The sequence below is a fragment of the Rousettus aegyptiacus genome, unplaced genomic scaffold (genome assembly GCF_014176215.1).
Source record: "Rousettus aegyptiacus isolate mRouAeg1 unplaced genomic scaffold, mRouAeg1.p scaffold_m13_p_16, whole genome shotgun sequence".
Classification (NCBI taxonomy): Eukaryota; Metazoa; Chordata; class Mammalia; order Chiroptera; family Pteropodidae; genus Rousettus; species Rousettus aegyptiacus.
In genome coordinates this window covers 35,198,420-35,214,868 of record NW_023416291.1, presented here as the reverse complement: position 1 = coordinate 35,214,868, position 16,449 = coordinate 35,198,420, and the positions used below count along the sequence as shown (strand labels likewise).

Genomic DNA, 16,449 nt, shown 5'->3' with positions numbered 1-16,449 from the left:
CCCCACCTCCCATGTCGTCTCTCTCCCCCGCCCCGCTCAGACGAGAATGAATGTGCCCTGTCGCCGGCGGCCTGCGGCAGCGCCTCCTGCCACAATACGCTAGGTGGCTTCCACTGCGTCTGTCCCTCTGGCTTTGACTTTGACCAAACCTTGGGTGGCTGCCAGGATGTGGATGAGTGTGCCGCGCGGGGGGGACCCTGTAGCTACAGCTGTGCCAACACCCCCGGTGGCTTCCTGTGCGGCTGCCCTCGAGGCTACTTCCGGGCTGGGCAAGGGTGAGGGGCTTGAGTGCGGTGGGCACAGACCCCCTACCCTGGCAGTGTACACACATGTGCAGGCCCATGCACACACATATGTACATGCATGTGCACAGAAAATGGTGCACTGAGCCCCAGCAGCACCTGTACATGTGCACACATAGGCTCACACCCCACTATGGTGTAATTGTCATCATGGCACTCCTGCATGCTTGCATGTCCACAGTGATAGGTGCACACTTCTCTGTAATACACCCAAGTGTTTTCATGGCTTACACCGTGCCAACATGTCTGGGCACCCTCGTGCATTCATATATCTCAACACACACACATGCACAAGCACATGTTGGCATCCCAATATGCATGCAGGTTTGCACGTGCACAGACCCCTGGGTGCACCCAGGTACGTTCATACGCTCCTGCATGCATGCAGGTTCACACCACTGCCCAGATAAGGCAAGGATGCACGTGCACACACAAATGCATGTCCCCTGGTAGGTGCATGCAAAGCCGCACGGGCACATTTGCATAACAATGCTTGCGCCCACAGCAGCATGGCTCCAGTGGAATGTGAGGGTGGCTCGGGAGGTCCTACCACCTTTTCCCTGAAGATCTGCCACCCCCCTGTCCTGGCCTAGGCACTGCGTCTCCGGCCTCAGCCTCAGCCCTGGATCCCAGAACGGCCCAGATGAGGAGCTGCTTGCACCTGAAGCCTGTTACGAATGCAAGATCAACAGCCTCCCCTCTCGTGACCGTCCACGGCGCAGCATCCACAGCAACCGCCAGGTGCCACAGGGGATGCACTGGTGTGGTGGTATGGTCAGTGGTGAGGGCAGGCAGGAATGGGCCAAGGGTAGGAACACCAGACTCTGTCTCAGCTTGTCCCTGAGTCGTGGTGCCTGCTTGGGCTTTCCTGCACTTTCTCAGCCCCCAGGGCTCTCTGGGGAACACAGGCTCCCAGCACCCCACCTTACTTCTGGTGACAAGTCAGGTGCCTCCTGTACAGACCCACTCTGGGCTGTGATGCTCCCCATGATCCTTTTCATGGCACTTGGATGCAGAAGAAAGGGCTTGGCTCTCCCAACTCTGCCTGCACCCTGGAACTTTTCACCCCTCACCTCTTGGCTGGCAAAGCCCTCCCTCGGGCTCCTCTGAATTTACCACCAACGGGGCGCAGAACAGCCAGCTTATCCCCTTCGTTCATCACCCTCCTTTCCACCCTTCACCTCTACACCCCTTTCCTGTACCTGCGATGCTTGGGCCTCCTGTCGCTTCATCTCTAGAAATTGCAGGGGTCTTCCCCACACTCTGGGAGACAGCAGAGCAGCCTGCAGCTCTGTCCCTTCCACCCCTTGGGGTCACTCCAGCCATGATCCAGACCCCAGGTAGTGCCACATGGTGGTTTTGTCCCTAAGGCTACTGCTAGCCAGCCTGGTCACTATCCCCCAAAGGATCTGAAAGCCAAACATTTATCAAGCACCTTCTTGATGCACATTGCATTTACAGCCTCTCGATGTTTACAACAGCCTTGAGAGGTGTAGATGCCACTATCATACCCGTTATACAGATTGGGAAACTGAGGCTCAGAGAGCGTAGGTCGCATGCTCAAGCTGCCGAACTTGAAAGTGGCAGAGCAGAGATTCCACAGCTACACTGCATGGCCTTTTCTTTATAAGCAGCCTTGGTCTTTGTGGTCAAGCATCCTGGGCTCCTCTGCAGTCACCACCCTCTGACACCATCACTTTGTTATTTCTAAAAAGATCAATGAGCACGGGAGCCATTAACCCCCATCTGGGACCAAACTCCTTCACTCCAAAGGTTTTGCTGAACACCTACTGTGCACTGGGAACTGTGATGGGATAACAGTGAACAAAGCGAAAGTCCCTGTGCCCAGGGGGCTGACATTCTAACAGAGAAAGAAAAGAAACAAAACACTGTATTTTACAACACGTGGCAAAATGCGATACATGATAAATGCTATGGGGAAAGTGAAGGCAGAAGTAGGATAGAAATATTGAGTCTGAGGGGCTATTAATATTAGATTAACTAAATATGGTTAATGGTTCCAGGAACTGTTTTTCTCTCGTTTTTTTCCCCTCTTGCTGGGGAAAATGGTGGCTGTATATATTACCTCATTGTTACCATTATTTTCTGTAAGCTTCACAATGGTAAGGCCCTGTATCTGTCAGGTTTGCCGCTGTGTAGCCAGCAGTTGGTCCTCAGTAGCAGTGAGTGGGGTGGTTGTCAGGGCTCCTGGGACGGGCTTTGTGGCTTTGCCTGCAATACCCACAGACTGCCAGCAGGTGTCAGTAGGCGCACATGTCTGGGGAAGAGCTGAAATCTCCAGAACTGAGGGGATGGGAAAAGGAATAGTTTTCACTTTAATGCAATAGCAAAACACCCCATCAGCATGTCAATTAGGTGAAACAAACAGCACTGTCCAGAGCAAAAAAGAAAACAGATAACCTCCTGTGGGATTGTATGCAGCACCAAGCCTGGATTAGCCTGCCATTGAGACTGGCTGACTTACTCAAAGTTCTGTCTGGCTGCCAGGACCAGGAACACACTCACTCACAGGAGCTCAGATAAAGAGGGTCTTGTCATCTGCACACAGAGGGCTCTCAAGGAACCCAGATGCAGGAAGCACAGCGGGCCTCCGGGAACCGGAAAGCTGGCAGGCAGCTCTTGTCTCTGGCCTAGCTGGATCTCGTGCTTCCCTCACTGTGTCTGGTCTAGTATCTTCTCTGCGGCTGGCTTCTGCTGCAAGGCCCTTGGTCATAACTCCAGCCACCCCAGGCCACCTTTGAGTGACCTTAGGGCTCTGGGGCCCAACACTATCTGACACCCTGTGCAGGACTCTGAAGGCAAATTCTCAATTCCCTCTGCCCAGATTGGCAGTTGATCTCACTAAAGCCATTCCACCGAGACTAGGGGTCAAGAGTCAGCATATAAAAGTGGCCGGCCACCTTCCCTCTTTGCTTTCCATCTGGGAACCAGCCTCTGCTTTCATGCCTGTTCATAGCCCATAAATAACATTGTCCTTGTAGATGGGGGCTAGACAGAAGTCAAGGGCAGAGAGTGTTCCATGTTTTCCTCCTCTTTAGAGATTGGATAAACTCTCCCCTTGGCCAAGGCTGTATGGCCCCCTGCCCACCGCCTTCTGGTTCTGCCTTCTTCTGACCATCGTCCACCTGGTCTTTCTCCCCCAGGTGAGCATGGCCAGCCTAGACTCAGAGGCCCCGCTGACCTTGAGCTTGAACCTCTCACGCCTGAGCCTGGCCGAGCACATCCTGAAGCTGCGGCCTGCACTAGAGAGTCTGGGAAGACGTGTTCGTTATGTCATTGCCCATGGCAATGAGCAGGGTTTCTTCCGCATGCATCACCTCCGTGGCCTCAGCTCCCTGCAGCTGGGGCGTCGGAGGCTGGGGCCTGGGACCTACCAACTGGAGGTGGTGAGCACAGCAAGGCCCTGGGGCATCTGGCCAGAGGGGCAGCCAGGGCCAGGGGTCCTAGCTTTGCGGCTGAAGGTGCGGCTGCAGCTGGTGTAGCCAGGAAAGGTCCGCACCCCACTCCTGGCCCCAGGCCCCTCCCACAGTCTCTTCTCCAGACTCACTGCCTGGGCACCACCCAACCCCTGCTTCATTCCATGGAGTTTTGGGGAAACTGATGAATCTGTTCACTACATACCTCTGGGAGACCCCGGTGATGAGCCCTGGCCTTGATGGGCCCCAAGGCCCCCATGCCATCCTCCTCTCCAGTAGCAGAAGATTCTGGAACTGGAAAGGATCGATCCCTGGTGGTAATGGCTGACCAGGTGGACCCCCAAAACTCAGGAACAGTTACATGCTACACTATGACCTTAGGCGAGCCCAGCCTCTCTCCAGCACTCAGTCTTTCCTGGAGATAGCTAGAAGCCACAGCCTGCACCCTCCACCTCCAAACAAGGGTCAATCAGGGCCCTGGGATTCCCTGTATCTGGTCAATCTCAGGCTTAAATTTCTGCACTGCACCAAGGCTCAGCCCCTAGAGGGTCTGTGGGACATGGGATGGCAGCTGTGTTGGGCATGGGGCTCATTCCTCCAAGCAATAGGGCCCAGGGGGCCCCAGCCAGAGTTGGTGACACACAGCCATTTTCATGCCCCCAGGGAACCGGGCTAGGGTTCCAAGAATGCTTTATATCAGAAGCGGAGAAACAATAAAGTTATTTTGGGTTACCTCTGCCCCCTTGGCACACTCTCAAAGTAGATACTGCCTACAGCAGCGCCACGTGGGGAACCAGAGGCCCCAGAAAGGCAGCAGCTGTGGGAAGGATGGGTTTCAGTCCTGTGCTCTGAAGAGAAAGTGTAGGTGAGAGGTCGGTGGACATAGGGGTGGGGACAGGATCTCAGGGTACCCGTAGGCCCTGCCAATTTCAGACCTATGAGTTTGGCACAAACTGTGAGCCCTAGTGGGTTCATGGATACTGATGAAAATGGCTCATGTTTCCAGACCACGCACTATGTACCAGGCAACAGTCTAAGTATTTTCCAGTTATGGACCCATTCATTCATCAGTACAACCTCATGGAACAGATGCTGCTATTCTCTCCCCATTTCGCAGATTGGAAAACTAAGGCTCAGAGAGGTTAAGCAGCTTGACTAAGGCGACTCCAGGTTGCAGGTAGCAGAGCCAGGTTCAAAGTCAGGCAGTCATGCCATCACCTACCATGCTATCCTGCCTGGCTCCAGGTTGGGCTAGACCTCCCAAGTTTGGCTGGAATTCTCATTGCATTAATGTAGTCAGTGTGTGCATGTGCATGTCACAGACAGGAATGTATTTAGTCCCCACAAACTTGTATGAGACAGGTGGTGTCATTGCCCCATTTTATAGGGGTGAATAGCAAGGCTTAGAGAGTTTGGGGAATCTGGGGTTACCCCCATAGTGTAGTGGGGCCTGGATGTGACCCAGGTTCTTCCAAGTCTGGTCCCTGGCCCCAAACCGCTTCTTGTCCTCGCGATGGTGTATTTGGTTTTTATGCAGAACATTCTCTGTCATGATGGAAACAGGCTTCCTAAGGACAACACAGTTGGGTGGCTCGTCTGGGTAATGACCTGGACCCAGAAGAGTAGCCAGCCTTCCTTGCAGAGTGTCACTAGTGCCTGGCTCCCGGGCTCTATCCTGGCCAGGGTCTGGTTCACCTGACTTATCAGGAGCTGCTGGGCGCCTATCAGAGCTTGCAGAGGCTTCTCTGTCTGTTAATTAGTCAGTCACTATAGCCCTGTGATCTAGGCAGAGCCCCTGCTTTATAGATGAGAAAGGAGGTGCCAAGAGAGTAAGCAGTTTGCTCAAGATCACCAACTGGACATACCTGGGCCTGCGGCCAACACTTTCAGTGCTTGCCACCACCACCCTTGCCCCCACAGAGCTGTCTGCTATGAGGGCTGAGCAGAGATCCTGGAGTGAGGGGATCACGTGGGAATCAGCATAGGCTAGGGACTCACGTCCCATAATGAAATGTGACAGACAAGAATGATGACCCATCAAAGGTTTATTTTTAAAAAACAGGCTGCGAGGGGTGCCTTCGGTGATCTGGCATTTTGCAAGGACCCAGAGAGACACGGGCATGGCCTGGGGTGGGTGGCAAGAGGCTGCAGGTGGGTGATGTATCTCAGTGATTATAAGACCCATTGTCCAGGGCTGGCTCTGGTTCCTAGAGCAGACTAGGGGCTAGAAGTAAGGTCAGCTCCCCTCTTCCAGCTGCCTAAGGAGCAGGAGGTGGCGGGTGGCGGGGGGGGAGCCAACATAAATTCAGGGATGAGATTTGGCTTGAAGGTCATGGGCTGAGGCAGCCAGGGCTGCAGGGTGATGTTCATGGTAGAGAAAGGTCCAGCCCATTTTGTGCTGGTTGATGCTGGAGATGTGTGGGCTCATGGTCCTGCAGGAGGGATTGGAGAGACAATGGGGACTGGGGTGGAGCCAAAGTCACCCGGGCTGGATCAGGGTAGTGAAACCTGTGACCCTCCCATGTGTGAGCCTGTGGGGCTGTCCACAGAGCCAGCCCTCCTTGGTCTTGGAGGTGAGTTCCCTGACCCAGTCTGGGCTCATCATGAACCCTCATCCCTCAGCGGCAGTGATGAGTGAAGGGATGGTCACATGATCTGAGTCTTTACCTGGATCGGCTGCTGCTAGGAGGGAGGTATTCCTCTGGCTGTTTCTGGTGTGACCTCTAAACATGGACAGTGGTAGCCTGGAGGTTCCAGAGCTAAACTTCTTCACTCCAGAATGAGAGCCTGTCAAGAGACATGGAAAGAGAAATAGATAAGAGCTCAGCCAATACCCTCTGAGTATTTGGATCCAACCGAGCCTGAAGCTGTTGGCTGCTCATTTGAGCTGATGAATTTCCCATTTACTTGACCTTTCCATCTCCAGCAATTCAGTGTTTTGACTAAAAGAGTTGTTCTTTCACTCAGTCTCCCACTCCCCAGCAACTAGCTTTCTTGGGGTCGGGCAGCTGTCAGTATGCTGGGCTGCAATCCCCTCCTTTGGGGGTTGAGAAGCTCAGAGTCCCTCAGCAGGGAGGATAGGCACCCTAGATGCTGGGCTGGGGTCTCACCTACCTTGGAAGTTTCTCCCGGTGTCTTGATGATGCTTCAGGAGGGCCTTTTTTCGAGTATTCAGCAACTTCATCCCATCTCGCACCCACTTGGCCCGTGGGTTCCCACACACCATCTTCTGTCTATGGGGGAAGTAGAATCTGCAGGTTGGGCAGAAGGGATGCCAGGTTAGTGTGTAAGCAGTGAGCAAAGTTATGTGTGAGTCCCCCCTAGCCCCCATGGCCCCACTCACATCACGGCTGGCAGATTACAGCTCCCGCTGACATCCTGGCGCAGGTAATTTTGGGCACGCCGGAGTACGGTCAGCCTAATGTAGGGGTGGTAGTCCAGGCAGCAGTCCTCAAAGACTCCTGCAATCACACGGCCACCCCAGGCTCCCTTTCCTATGTGCGCCTGTGGAGTTGTGTGTGCACTGTGTGTGCAGGCATGGCCACTGCCATAAACATACCGCAAACATAGCATGACAGCCCAGTGGAGGCTGAGGTGACAGCCCAGGCAATAAGGAAGCCATTAGTCTCACCTTTAGCCCTTGATATGGGGACAGCTGGCAGGAGTTGGAAAGGGCCTGCAGGCTCCGGCTGGGAAAGGCCCAGAACCTCAAAATGAATAGGGGACCAAGGCCATTTCCACTCCTGCTCCAGGGCAGAGGGCCAAGAGGGCAGGTGCAGCTACCTGAGGAGGGGCCCCAGGCCACCACTCCTGTCTGGGTCCCTCCTCCTAAAATGAGCACCTGGACAGCTGCTCCTGGTGTTCTGGCTCCTGCTCCAGGCTGGCCCTTCCCCACCTATGTCTATCTCAGGTACCTGCTCCTCTCTGTCCCTATCTGAGTGACCACTCTGAGTCACCTGGCAAGAGACCGGGAAGTTCCTTTTCATTTACCCGTTCGTTAGTCGAACAACAGCATTTAGAGTTTCTATTTGGTGCCGGGTGTCTGAACAAATACAGAGGGGAATCGGATCCAGCGATCTCATTGGGGATGGCCTGGTGGGGACACTGGGAAGTTGATCTCTGCTGGCAAGGGAAGCAAAGGGACCTGGAGGGGAGGTGCTCAGAAGAGGCGCTGGTGCCAGAGGGCCTGGAGGCAGGGGATGAATTGATAAAGGAGACAATGCAGAGGCCTCAAGGATTCTCTGGGATTTGTCCCCTAGAGAGGCTAAATATGAGTCCTCTTGGTAGAGCATAGAGGGAGGGAGGAGTCAATGGGAAGAGATCGAGCAGCATGGGAGGGCAAGGGGAAGCAGAGTCAGAGGGACCCTGGGCTGCTGTCCTAGGAAGGCAGTTCCTGGGACTGGAGGCCTTTCTGCCCCTGGGATCAAAGGGCCTGGGCTGGGCCCTGATCCTGGAATGGGCCTCTGATAGCAGACAATGGGAACAAAGCCCAGCCCCTCCAGGGCAAAGGCTAAGGTCTGCTAGGGGCCAGGCTAGGGCCTTAGATCTAATGAGGGGCAGGTGAGGCAGGTGGGTGAGGCCATGGGACCTCAACCCTGCTCCACCTGCTGGTGCGGTTCAGCAGCCTCCCCAGAGCCCACCAGGATGGAGGACACAGTGGGAGGGCTCCTGTCAAGGGGGACACTGAATGCCCAGAACTTGCCTTTTGTCACCAAAATCCTCAAGTGCCTAATCAAGAAAGAAGAGGGAAGGGATTTCCCATTAATAGTAATGTGTATCATGTTGCCAGCAGACACTGGGCCAAGCGTTTTGCAGGCATCAGCCCATTGGATCTTCACAGCCCCTCACTGGAGTGGGAATTCAGAAGCCCACTTTGCAGATGAGGAAACTGACTCACATAAAGGCTGAGTAGTAACTCTCAGCCGGTCTACCCAGTTAGCCCGGGTAGGGAGAAGCCAGGATGGCGACCCTTTCCTGCTGGCTTCCAGGGCTCTGCTAGGTTAGGTCACTATGGTGTGTCTGGCAATAAGCAGTAGGCCACCGCTGGAATCCACTCTCTGCTCTCCGCAGTCCCTGGGCCAGCTGGAGTCCCCGCGGGGAGGACTTGGGTCACAGACTATGGTGGGGGCTCCAGAAAAGAGGCTGGGGGCCCTGCAGCCTCAAGGAGCTGCACAGATGCCAGGAGTTTCTGCATGCTTGGGGCAGGGGAGCTGTCAGTCAGTCAGAGAATTCAGTGGTGGAGATGGACTCAGGGAAGGCTTCTGGAGCTGGGGACAGGCAAATGGGGGGCACAGGAGGATGGTGGGGAGACAGGAAATCTGAGGGAGGTGGGTAGGTATGGCGTAGACAGTACCTGGAGCGTGGACAGCAGGGACCCGGGTGCCCACGAAGCAGGCCACCAGGAAGGCCAGGAGCCACAAGTTCATTGCACAGGCTGGTTCTCCTTGCGAGCCTTGAGAGCTAACAGGGGAGGTGGAGGTAAGGAGGACCCAAAATGAGCAGCGGCAGGCACTGGGAACACCCCCATCTTGAACCAGGGCCCTCTACAAGAGAGGCAGGCAGACACGGGTTGGGGACAAGTCATTCCGGAGGGACCAGCTGTTGGTCTCACCTGGGTGGGGGTTGGGCGGGGGAAACTACACTTACCAAAGCCCACGGAGTCCCTGGTGCCTCCGGAGACCTATGGAGACCTACGCCAATCTTTCCTGCCCACCAGCCTGCAGACTTTTTCCCTTTATAGATAGAGCCCCACCCTGCTATCACCTGCCCTCCACCCACCTTCCTTCTCCCCACCTCCTCTCCCACTCCACCTCCAGGCTTCTCCCTTCTGTCCTGCCCTCCTCTCTTTTCCTTTCTCTTTCTAACTCCTCTATGCAAGGTCATGGTACACTTGGAGGCGAGTTGGGGGTGACTAGAGACAAGAGGATTCAAATCAAGAAACACTGACTCCCTTAATCAACTACTCGGATGCAGAACAGAGGCTTGGCTCCCTCTCCATGAGAGGTTGACAGATGTGGATGGTCGGCCCAGCCTTGATCTCTATCAGGCCACTTGAAGGCTGGCTGCCCTGTGACACCCCCTCCTTTCCGCCTTCCTCCCCCATTCCAGTCCTCTCAGCCAGCACCCTTTCTCCCTGAAGGGCCCTTTCTCCTCCTCCCATTCTCTCTCCTCCACACACTGGGTGGCTTCCTGTGGACAGGCCTCAGGCTGCCTAGAGCCCCAGGAAGATCCTTCACCTCTGCTCCCCACTCCCAAAACACCTGTTCTCCTGGGGCCCCGGCTTTATCCCATTTTTCTCTCCCTCCACACGGTGGAGTGATATGTCACAGAAATGCCCTAGTGTTAGAATAGGCAAATCTATAGAAACAGAAAATAAAATTAGTGGCTGCTACGGGCTGGGAGGGGTAGAGAATGAGGGTGAGTGCAAAAGGGTGTTTTTGATTCTGAAATTAGTGGTGATGGTCGAGCGACTCTGCAAATAAACACCGCGAATAATCCACTTGCAATGGATGCACTGTATGATATGCGAATTTTTCTGAACGTTATCTTGAGAGTAATCTCAATAAAACTATTAACCACTGCAACAAAGAAATGCCCTGGATTTGGAAGAAACCACGCTGGCCGGAATCGGATAATCTGGAAGGCGTTTCTTCTTTCCCTGGGTCTCATGACTGGAAACAGGAGTGGAGGGGTCGCAGCGGGTGGGGTTGGGTAGGACTAGGTGGGTGGGGCTTAACGCCGGGGTGGGGCTTGGCGGAAGGTACCAGGCCCCAAGGGCGGGGCTTTCTGGGTGGGGCTTAGACATGGGGCGGGGCTTACGGGACCAGCTTTACCCACGCCGCGAAGACGCACCTGGGCTCGGGCGCCCAGCGGTCCTGTGGCAGTCGCTGTGGCCGTCCCCGGGATAGGTGAAGCTGGGCCGGGACGCGGCTCCGCGTGGCTGAGGGCGTGGGGACGCGGCGGGACAGGCTGGGGCCAGCCTTCCCGCTCCGGCCTATTGCCCTTGCCTGCCGCCGACTACCCAAACTTGGCCGAGGTCCTGGGAGAGTGAGTCCCCTCCCCGCCCGGCCCCTCTAGATTTGTCCCACCCACAACCTTGATATGGCATGGGGAGTGTGGAGGAGTCAGTGGTGCTGAAGAACCAGGAAGCAAAGCAGACAGGGTTTTACAAGCTCTTGGGCCGGTTCAGAACCCAGGTATTGGCAGGAGACAAGATGTTCGGGGAGGCTAGGCCCTGAATGAAACCCCGGAGTTCTGAAGACCGTAGCTACTGAGTGTGGGGAGGGCCACATATTCACTGACAGGGCTGAACTGGGAGAGTGGAGGCCTCTTCCGTTCATACAGCTGCTGGAGACATTAAGGATAAACTGCTTCCAGCAGGGGACCCTCTTCTCATCATGTGTGGAATGAACACAGCTGGGGAGACAAGCCTCTTGCTTCCTGATCACTAACTAGCTCGGACAATGGCGGCCATTGGGTGGTCTCCAGCCTGGAGTTGAGCCAAATAGAGAGACTGACCATACCCCAGGGCCGGCAGAGCAGACTACCGTGGTGGGCGGGGCCACAGCTCTGCTCTGGGAGGTACTCCAGCAGAAGGCACCTCTAGTTGGTGGCCCTTCTGCAGAGCAGGGTGGCTGGTGAGTTCTGTGAAGGAATTTTCCAGGATACCTTGCCAGCCTATGTCTTGACTTTCAGAAATTTGGATTATAGACTGTCTCTGTGTGGCCCCTTTTGCTGTGTTCCCAATGTGGTTGGCCTTGCTCCCTCCTACAAGGCTGGCTTTGAGGTGCTTCTCTCACTAGACTGTGTTCCAGGGGGCAGCTGCAATGATGGCCAAGGTGGGACTCAGGCTACTGGCACTGGTCATGGCCTTGGCCTCAGCCTTGTGCTTTTGCTCTTACCAGATGTGTGGGGACCAGGACAGCTGAACTGCCCCCAGGTGCGGAGGTGACTGCCTGACATCAGCCCTGCCAGGATGGGGCTGGAGCAGGCATGATGTGATGAAGGTGGCCAGTGTGCCTTAAAGAGAATGTTCACAAGGGTCCCAAGGACGTCTTCAAAGCTACAGAGCTCCGTTCACCCCTTCCACACAGGTTTTCTGAGTGCCTCAGATACCAGCCCTGGGGTAATGGCAATAAGGAAGCAGATGTGTCCCAGCCATGAATATGACAAAGATGTCTCTGATCCTCAGTGGATACCTGTGTGTGGGCCACTTGTTATCTCATTCATTCAGTGCTTTAGCAAGTACTTTCTGTATGCTAGGCACTGGGCTGGGTGCCAGGACAAGCAGTGAAAGAGACAGTGGTCCCAGTGCAGAGCAGACAAGACAAGCAGCAAAAAATGAAGCAAGATATTGTGAGTTTAGGATCACAGCTACAAATCCTGAGTGATAGGGAGGTGTTGGGGATGGGTGGCACTCCTTTAAAGAGTGGCTTGAAGTAATCATAACCCTAGGGGATTAATATTTATCCCCATTTTATAAGGGAAAAAACCATCAGCTGAGGCCCAGAGGGGTTCAGTTGCTTAACTAAGTGAGCAGAGCCCAGATTCCACATGTACTATTGAGTGCTGTATTAAAAATGTCTTTAAAAAATGTTTCATGTATTTTATTCAACCCTATCTATCAACATATTATCATTTCACCATGTAATCAAATAAAAATGACTAATGAGATGTTTTCCTTTTTTGTATAGTAAGTCTTCAAAATGTGGCTTATTGTACGCCTGCAGTACATTTCAAGTGCTGAATAGCCACGTGTGGCTGCTGTCTACCTTATCAGACAGAGCAGTTCTAGCCATAGATGGTCAACTCATAATTTTTTGTTGTTTCTTTTTTATATGTTTTTGAGACTGTTTCTTAAGAGCAGTTTAATTTCCCCAGCAAAATCGAGGGAGTGGTATGGAGAATTCCCATGTACGTCATGTGCTACACACGCATAGCCTCCCCCGCTGTCAGCGTCCCCACCAGGTGGTATATTTGTCACTATCAGTGAACCTACTCTGACACATCATCATCGCCTAGAGTCCGTAGTTTACATTAGGGTGCACTCCTAGTGCTGTACATTCTGTGGGTTTGGACATGTATCAATCATCATATTTCATGGCCCTAAAAATTCGGTGCTCCAAGCATGTCTTTTTCATTCTGATATTTTGACAGCTGGGACCTTGCAGGTCCTGGAGGGCCTGCTCCTCCCAGGGCTAGCCAATTCCTAGAGATAGTAAATGAGTTGCTTGTGTGCACCTTTCATATGCAAAACGGTTAATCTAAAACCGTACCCCCAACCCCTTCCACATATACCCCCACCCCTGTTATGACTCTCACATTCCAGGAGGCATTGTTCCTGTGACCCAACCACCCCAGGGCCAGGTGCCACAAGACCAAGGCCAGCCCCTAAGCCCTAGAGGATGTTCGAATTATTCAAACCAGCTGATCCCAAACCTGTTTATGCTGCCCTGCCCACTCCTACCCAGGGAAACCACAATAAAGGCTCTTGCCTGGTCCCCTGCCTCCTTCCTCTGCCTCCTGACTGTCCGGGTGCTGCCCTGTGTAGTTCTGCAGGCCTCACCTTGAGATCTGGGAGTAACAGAGTGTCTTTTTAATGGCAATCCTCTCCTGATCTGTTGGCCTCACCAGACCTGCATAATAATAAAAATCTACATCTTAAAACAGGTGCCAAGTGATGAGCTCAGAGACAGAGACAGAGGACAGATAAGAGATGCCCCACTCCCCATGTGGGGCTGGAAGCTAGTGGGGGACATTTACAGGATGCTGCAGGGCTGCTCGGTCAGCATTCTAGAGGAACGTCCACACAGGCTGTGGGGGTGCAGACGGCACCCCACCAGGCCTCCAGAGGAAAAACTGCTGAATGGAGACCTGAAAGACAAACAGGTGTTAGTCAGAGGTCAGATCAGAGCAGGATGTCAGAGGGACCTGCCAAGTGCAGGATGGCTAGGATGGAAGATGGGGGTGGGGCTGGGTAACAGAAGATAAGGTGGGAGGGGACAGGCTATTCAGGGCCTCACATGTTAAGCCAAGAAGGGTGACCTTCATCGAGAGGGCATTGGGGAGCTGCTGAGGGATTTAGCCAGGTGAGGGTAGCAGTCAGCTCTGCTTCGCTGGAGCTCTGCAGAGGTCACGTGGAAGACGCACTGGGGGGCCATGAGCCCAGGTGAAAGAAGGCTCAACAGTTAACAGCCTGTCTTCCCCTGAGGGCTGTGGGGAAGCCATTTCCCAGTCCTTTGATGCGCTCTACCGGCAAGAAATAATTCTGGAAATATTTACTGAGGTCTATTATGTGCCAGGTTGAGTAATTACAACAGTAACAAAACATATAGTCCCTACTGCCATGGAGACTTTTCATTTTTGTTTTTCTAACAAAGAGGTTACAATAGCAACTGATGAATGCTAAAATAACATAAAACAGGGACCTAGAAAAGAGAAAAAACAAATATCTAAAATCAGAAATGAAAGTGGGAACATAACTACTGACCTTACAGAAATAAATTAAAAGAATTATAGGAGAATACTATGAATAATTTTATGCCAACAAATTAGATAACCTAAATGAAATTGGCAAATTGCTAGAAACAAACTACCAAAACTGACTGGACAAGAAATAGAAAAGCTGCAAAGACCTATGATACATAAGGATATTGAAGCAGTAATCAAAAACCTCCCAACAAAGAAAAGTCCTGGACAAGATGGCTTCACCGGTGAATTCAACCAAACATTTAAAGAAGAATTAATGCAAATTCTTTTCAAACTCTTCCATAAAAAAGAGAGAGAGTGAGAGAGAGAGAGAAGAGGAGGGAACACATCCTAGCTCACTTTTTTAAAAGTCAGCATAACCTTAATACTAAATCCACACACAACCATTAAAATTACTAAAGTCAGCAGTTTCACTATACAAGACAAATACACAAAAAGTTGCATTTCCATACAATGAGCAATTTGAAAAGGAAATTTAAAAACAATTCCATTTACAATGGCATAACAAATAAATAGGAATAAATTTTACTAAGGAAATGTAAAATGTATAGACTAAAAACTACAAAACATTGCTGAAATTCAAGAGAGGCATAGATTGGAAGACTTAATATTCTTAAGATGGTAGTACTCCCTAAAGTGAACTATAAATTCAATACAGTCCCTATCAGAATACCAATGACTTTTTTTGCACAATAGGAAAAGCAGACCAAAAATTAATATGGGATTACAGGATGTTGTGGTGTGTTCAAATCTAAAACCCATGGAGACAATTGAGATTAATTATGAGCCTTTGTAAGCCTGCCGGCTACTGACTCTACCATGCAGGGTTAGAGGAGATCAGCCCCGGGTCTTTGTTTGAGGCAGTTTATGAAGCCTCTCACTACATCTTAGAACAAAGAGAGAGTAAGGAAATTACAGAAAGCAGAAGTTAACCGTTAATGTCCTTTACAAAGGTAAATGTATCTGGGGAATTGCTAGATCAAATATAGCCTGGTAGACAGTCTTGTTATCTGTATCTTGGAATGTTGTGCCTCTTCCTGGGACTTTGGTGCCTGGAGGAATCACCTCCTTGTTACTGATTTACTGGGAAGTCTTCACTCTTACAATTGCAAAAGAGGCAGTTCACAAAGCCCAAAACTACATTAAACAAGTAAGCAGTTTACAGAAAGCAGAAATCGACCATTAACGCGATACAAATACATCACCTCGTACTACACTCTGGTTAATAAGTGAGCAGATTACAGAAGCAGACACTGGCCATCTTCATATCCTATACATTTCCTAAACCACACCCAAGCAAGTAGGACAACTTCTGGTATCTAAAGATATTTCTTCCCTGTAGCTGACTTAGCTAGTTGGCTCACTTTGAAAATCTTCTACCCTTAACAAGGAGACCCTTAACAGCCAATCGAACGGGGCCCATGGCCACCCCTTCTGGGAGTGGGACTGATTCAAGACAGGGCAAATTTGTCTGACTGGGGTGAGACTCAAGCCCTTCACTGAGAGAGAAGAGGGTTCTTGGAGGAGAGTAAGAAAGCATTCAAACACATGCCAAAGTTAGAGTCAAAAGGAGAGTTTATTAGAGAAGGGGTGACATTCTAAAGACAGAGCATGGTCTCTTCTCAGAGGCAGAGAGTTGAGAGAGCCTGAGAGAGACTCAGGGACAGAGACAGTAGAGAGAAGAGGATAGTAAGAGAGTAAACACACAGAGAGGGACAGATTAAAGGCACTGAAAGGGACCCCTGGTATTTGGGGAATTCTATATATATATATATATCATTCTTCAGTTCCTGTGAGTTATAGTTTAAAGACTTTGTTTACCCATTTTCCTTTGATATAGACATACAGTGAGGAAGGACAGGAGTATGTATAACAAGAAGGTAAAAACATCTAGTGTGGAAGGCCTGCTGGCAGTTCCCAGCCTGTGATCCATAGGTTCCCCATGGTTTTAGCCATAGGAAATGAATGATTTTATTTTGTGTAGGGCGCCACTTAAAAACTTTTCCTGTTTTGCCTTCAGCGTGCAGGGAAATGGGTTGTCAGCAGTCCCGGCAGAAATCGTGCTTCTTCTGCAGGTGTCCTCCGGGTGTGGCTGCCGGGCTGATCAGCGTGCTGCAGTCTCTGAATATGGCTTGATTTACACGTTAGTTCTCCTGCCTCCTCCCTGCATTAGGACCAGCCCTTTTCCTCCCACACTTTGTCAGAACCCGCAGCTCCTCCTG

At 51.9% G+C, this 16,449-nt stretch overlaps 2 protein-coding genes across 7 annotated transcripts in view; one reads left to right on the top strand and one right to left on the bottom strand.

Annotated features, from left to right (window-relative positions):
• Positions 1–3,805, top strand: part of FBN3 (fibrillin 3) — a 52,293-nt gene extending 48,488 nt beyond the window's left edge. The window contains exons 62-64 of the mRNA XM_016163034.2: positions 41–275; positions 896–1,043; positions 3,467–3,805. Of these exons, the coding sequence (XP_016018520.2) occupies positions 41–275; positions 896–1,043; positions 3,467–3,805 (722 nt within the window). The remainder of the gene's footprint in view (positions 1–40; positions 276–895; positions 1,044–3,466) is intronic.
• A 2,206-nt stretch (positions 3,806–6,011) lies between these two features.
• The window catches only part of CCL25 (C-C motif chemokine ligand 25), a 29,054-nt gene continuing 18,616 nt past the window's right edge, over positions 6,012–16,449 (bottom strand). For 5 of the 6 annotated variants that reach the window (XM_016163168.2, XM_016163167.2, XM_016163169.2 and 2 more), the window contains 6 exons: positions 13,502–13,612; positions 9,093–9,199; positions 7,083–7,200; positions 6,854–6,990; positions 6,407–6,526; positions 6,012–6,171 (listed from right to left, as the gene is read on the bottom strand). In XM_016163168.2, coding sequence (XP_016018654.2) covers positions 6,164–6,171; positions 6,407–6,526; positions 6,854–6,990; positions 7,083–7,200; positions 9,093–9,199; positions 13,502–13,612 — 601 coding nt within the window. In that variant the 3' untranslated portion in view covers positions 6,012–6,163. Of the gene's footprint in view, positions 6,172–6,406; positions 6,527–6,853; positions 6,991–7,082; positions 7,201–9,092; positions 9,200–9,385; positions 9,393–13,501; positions 13,613–16,449 lie in introns of those variants that run through there. The other variant, XM_036233794.1, reaches the window with a different exon arrangement.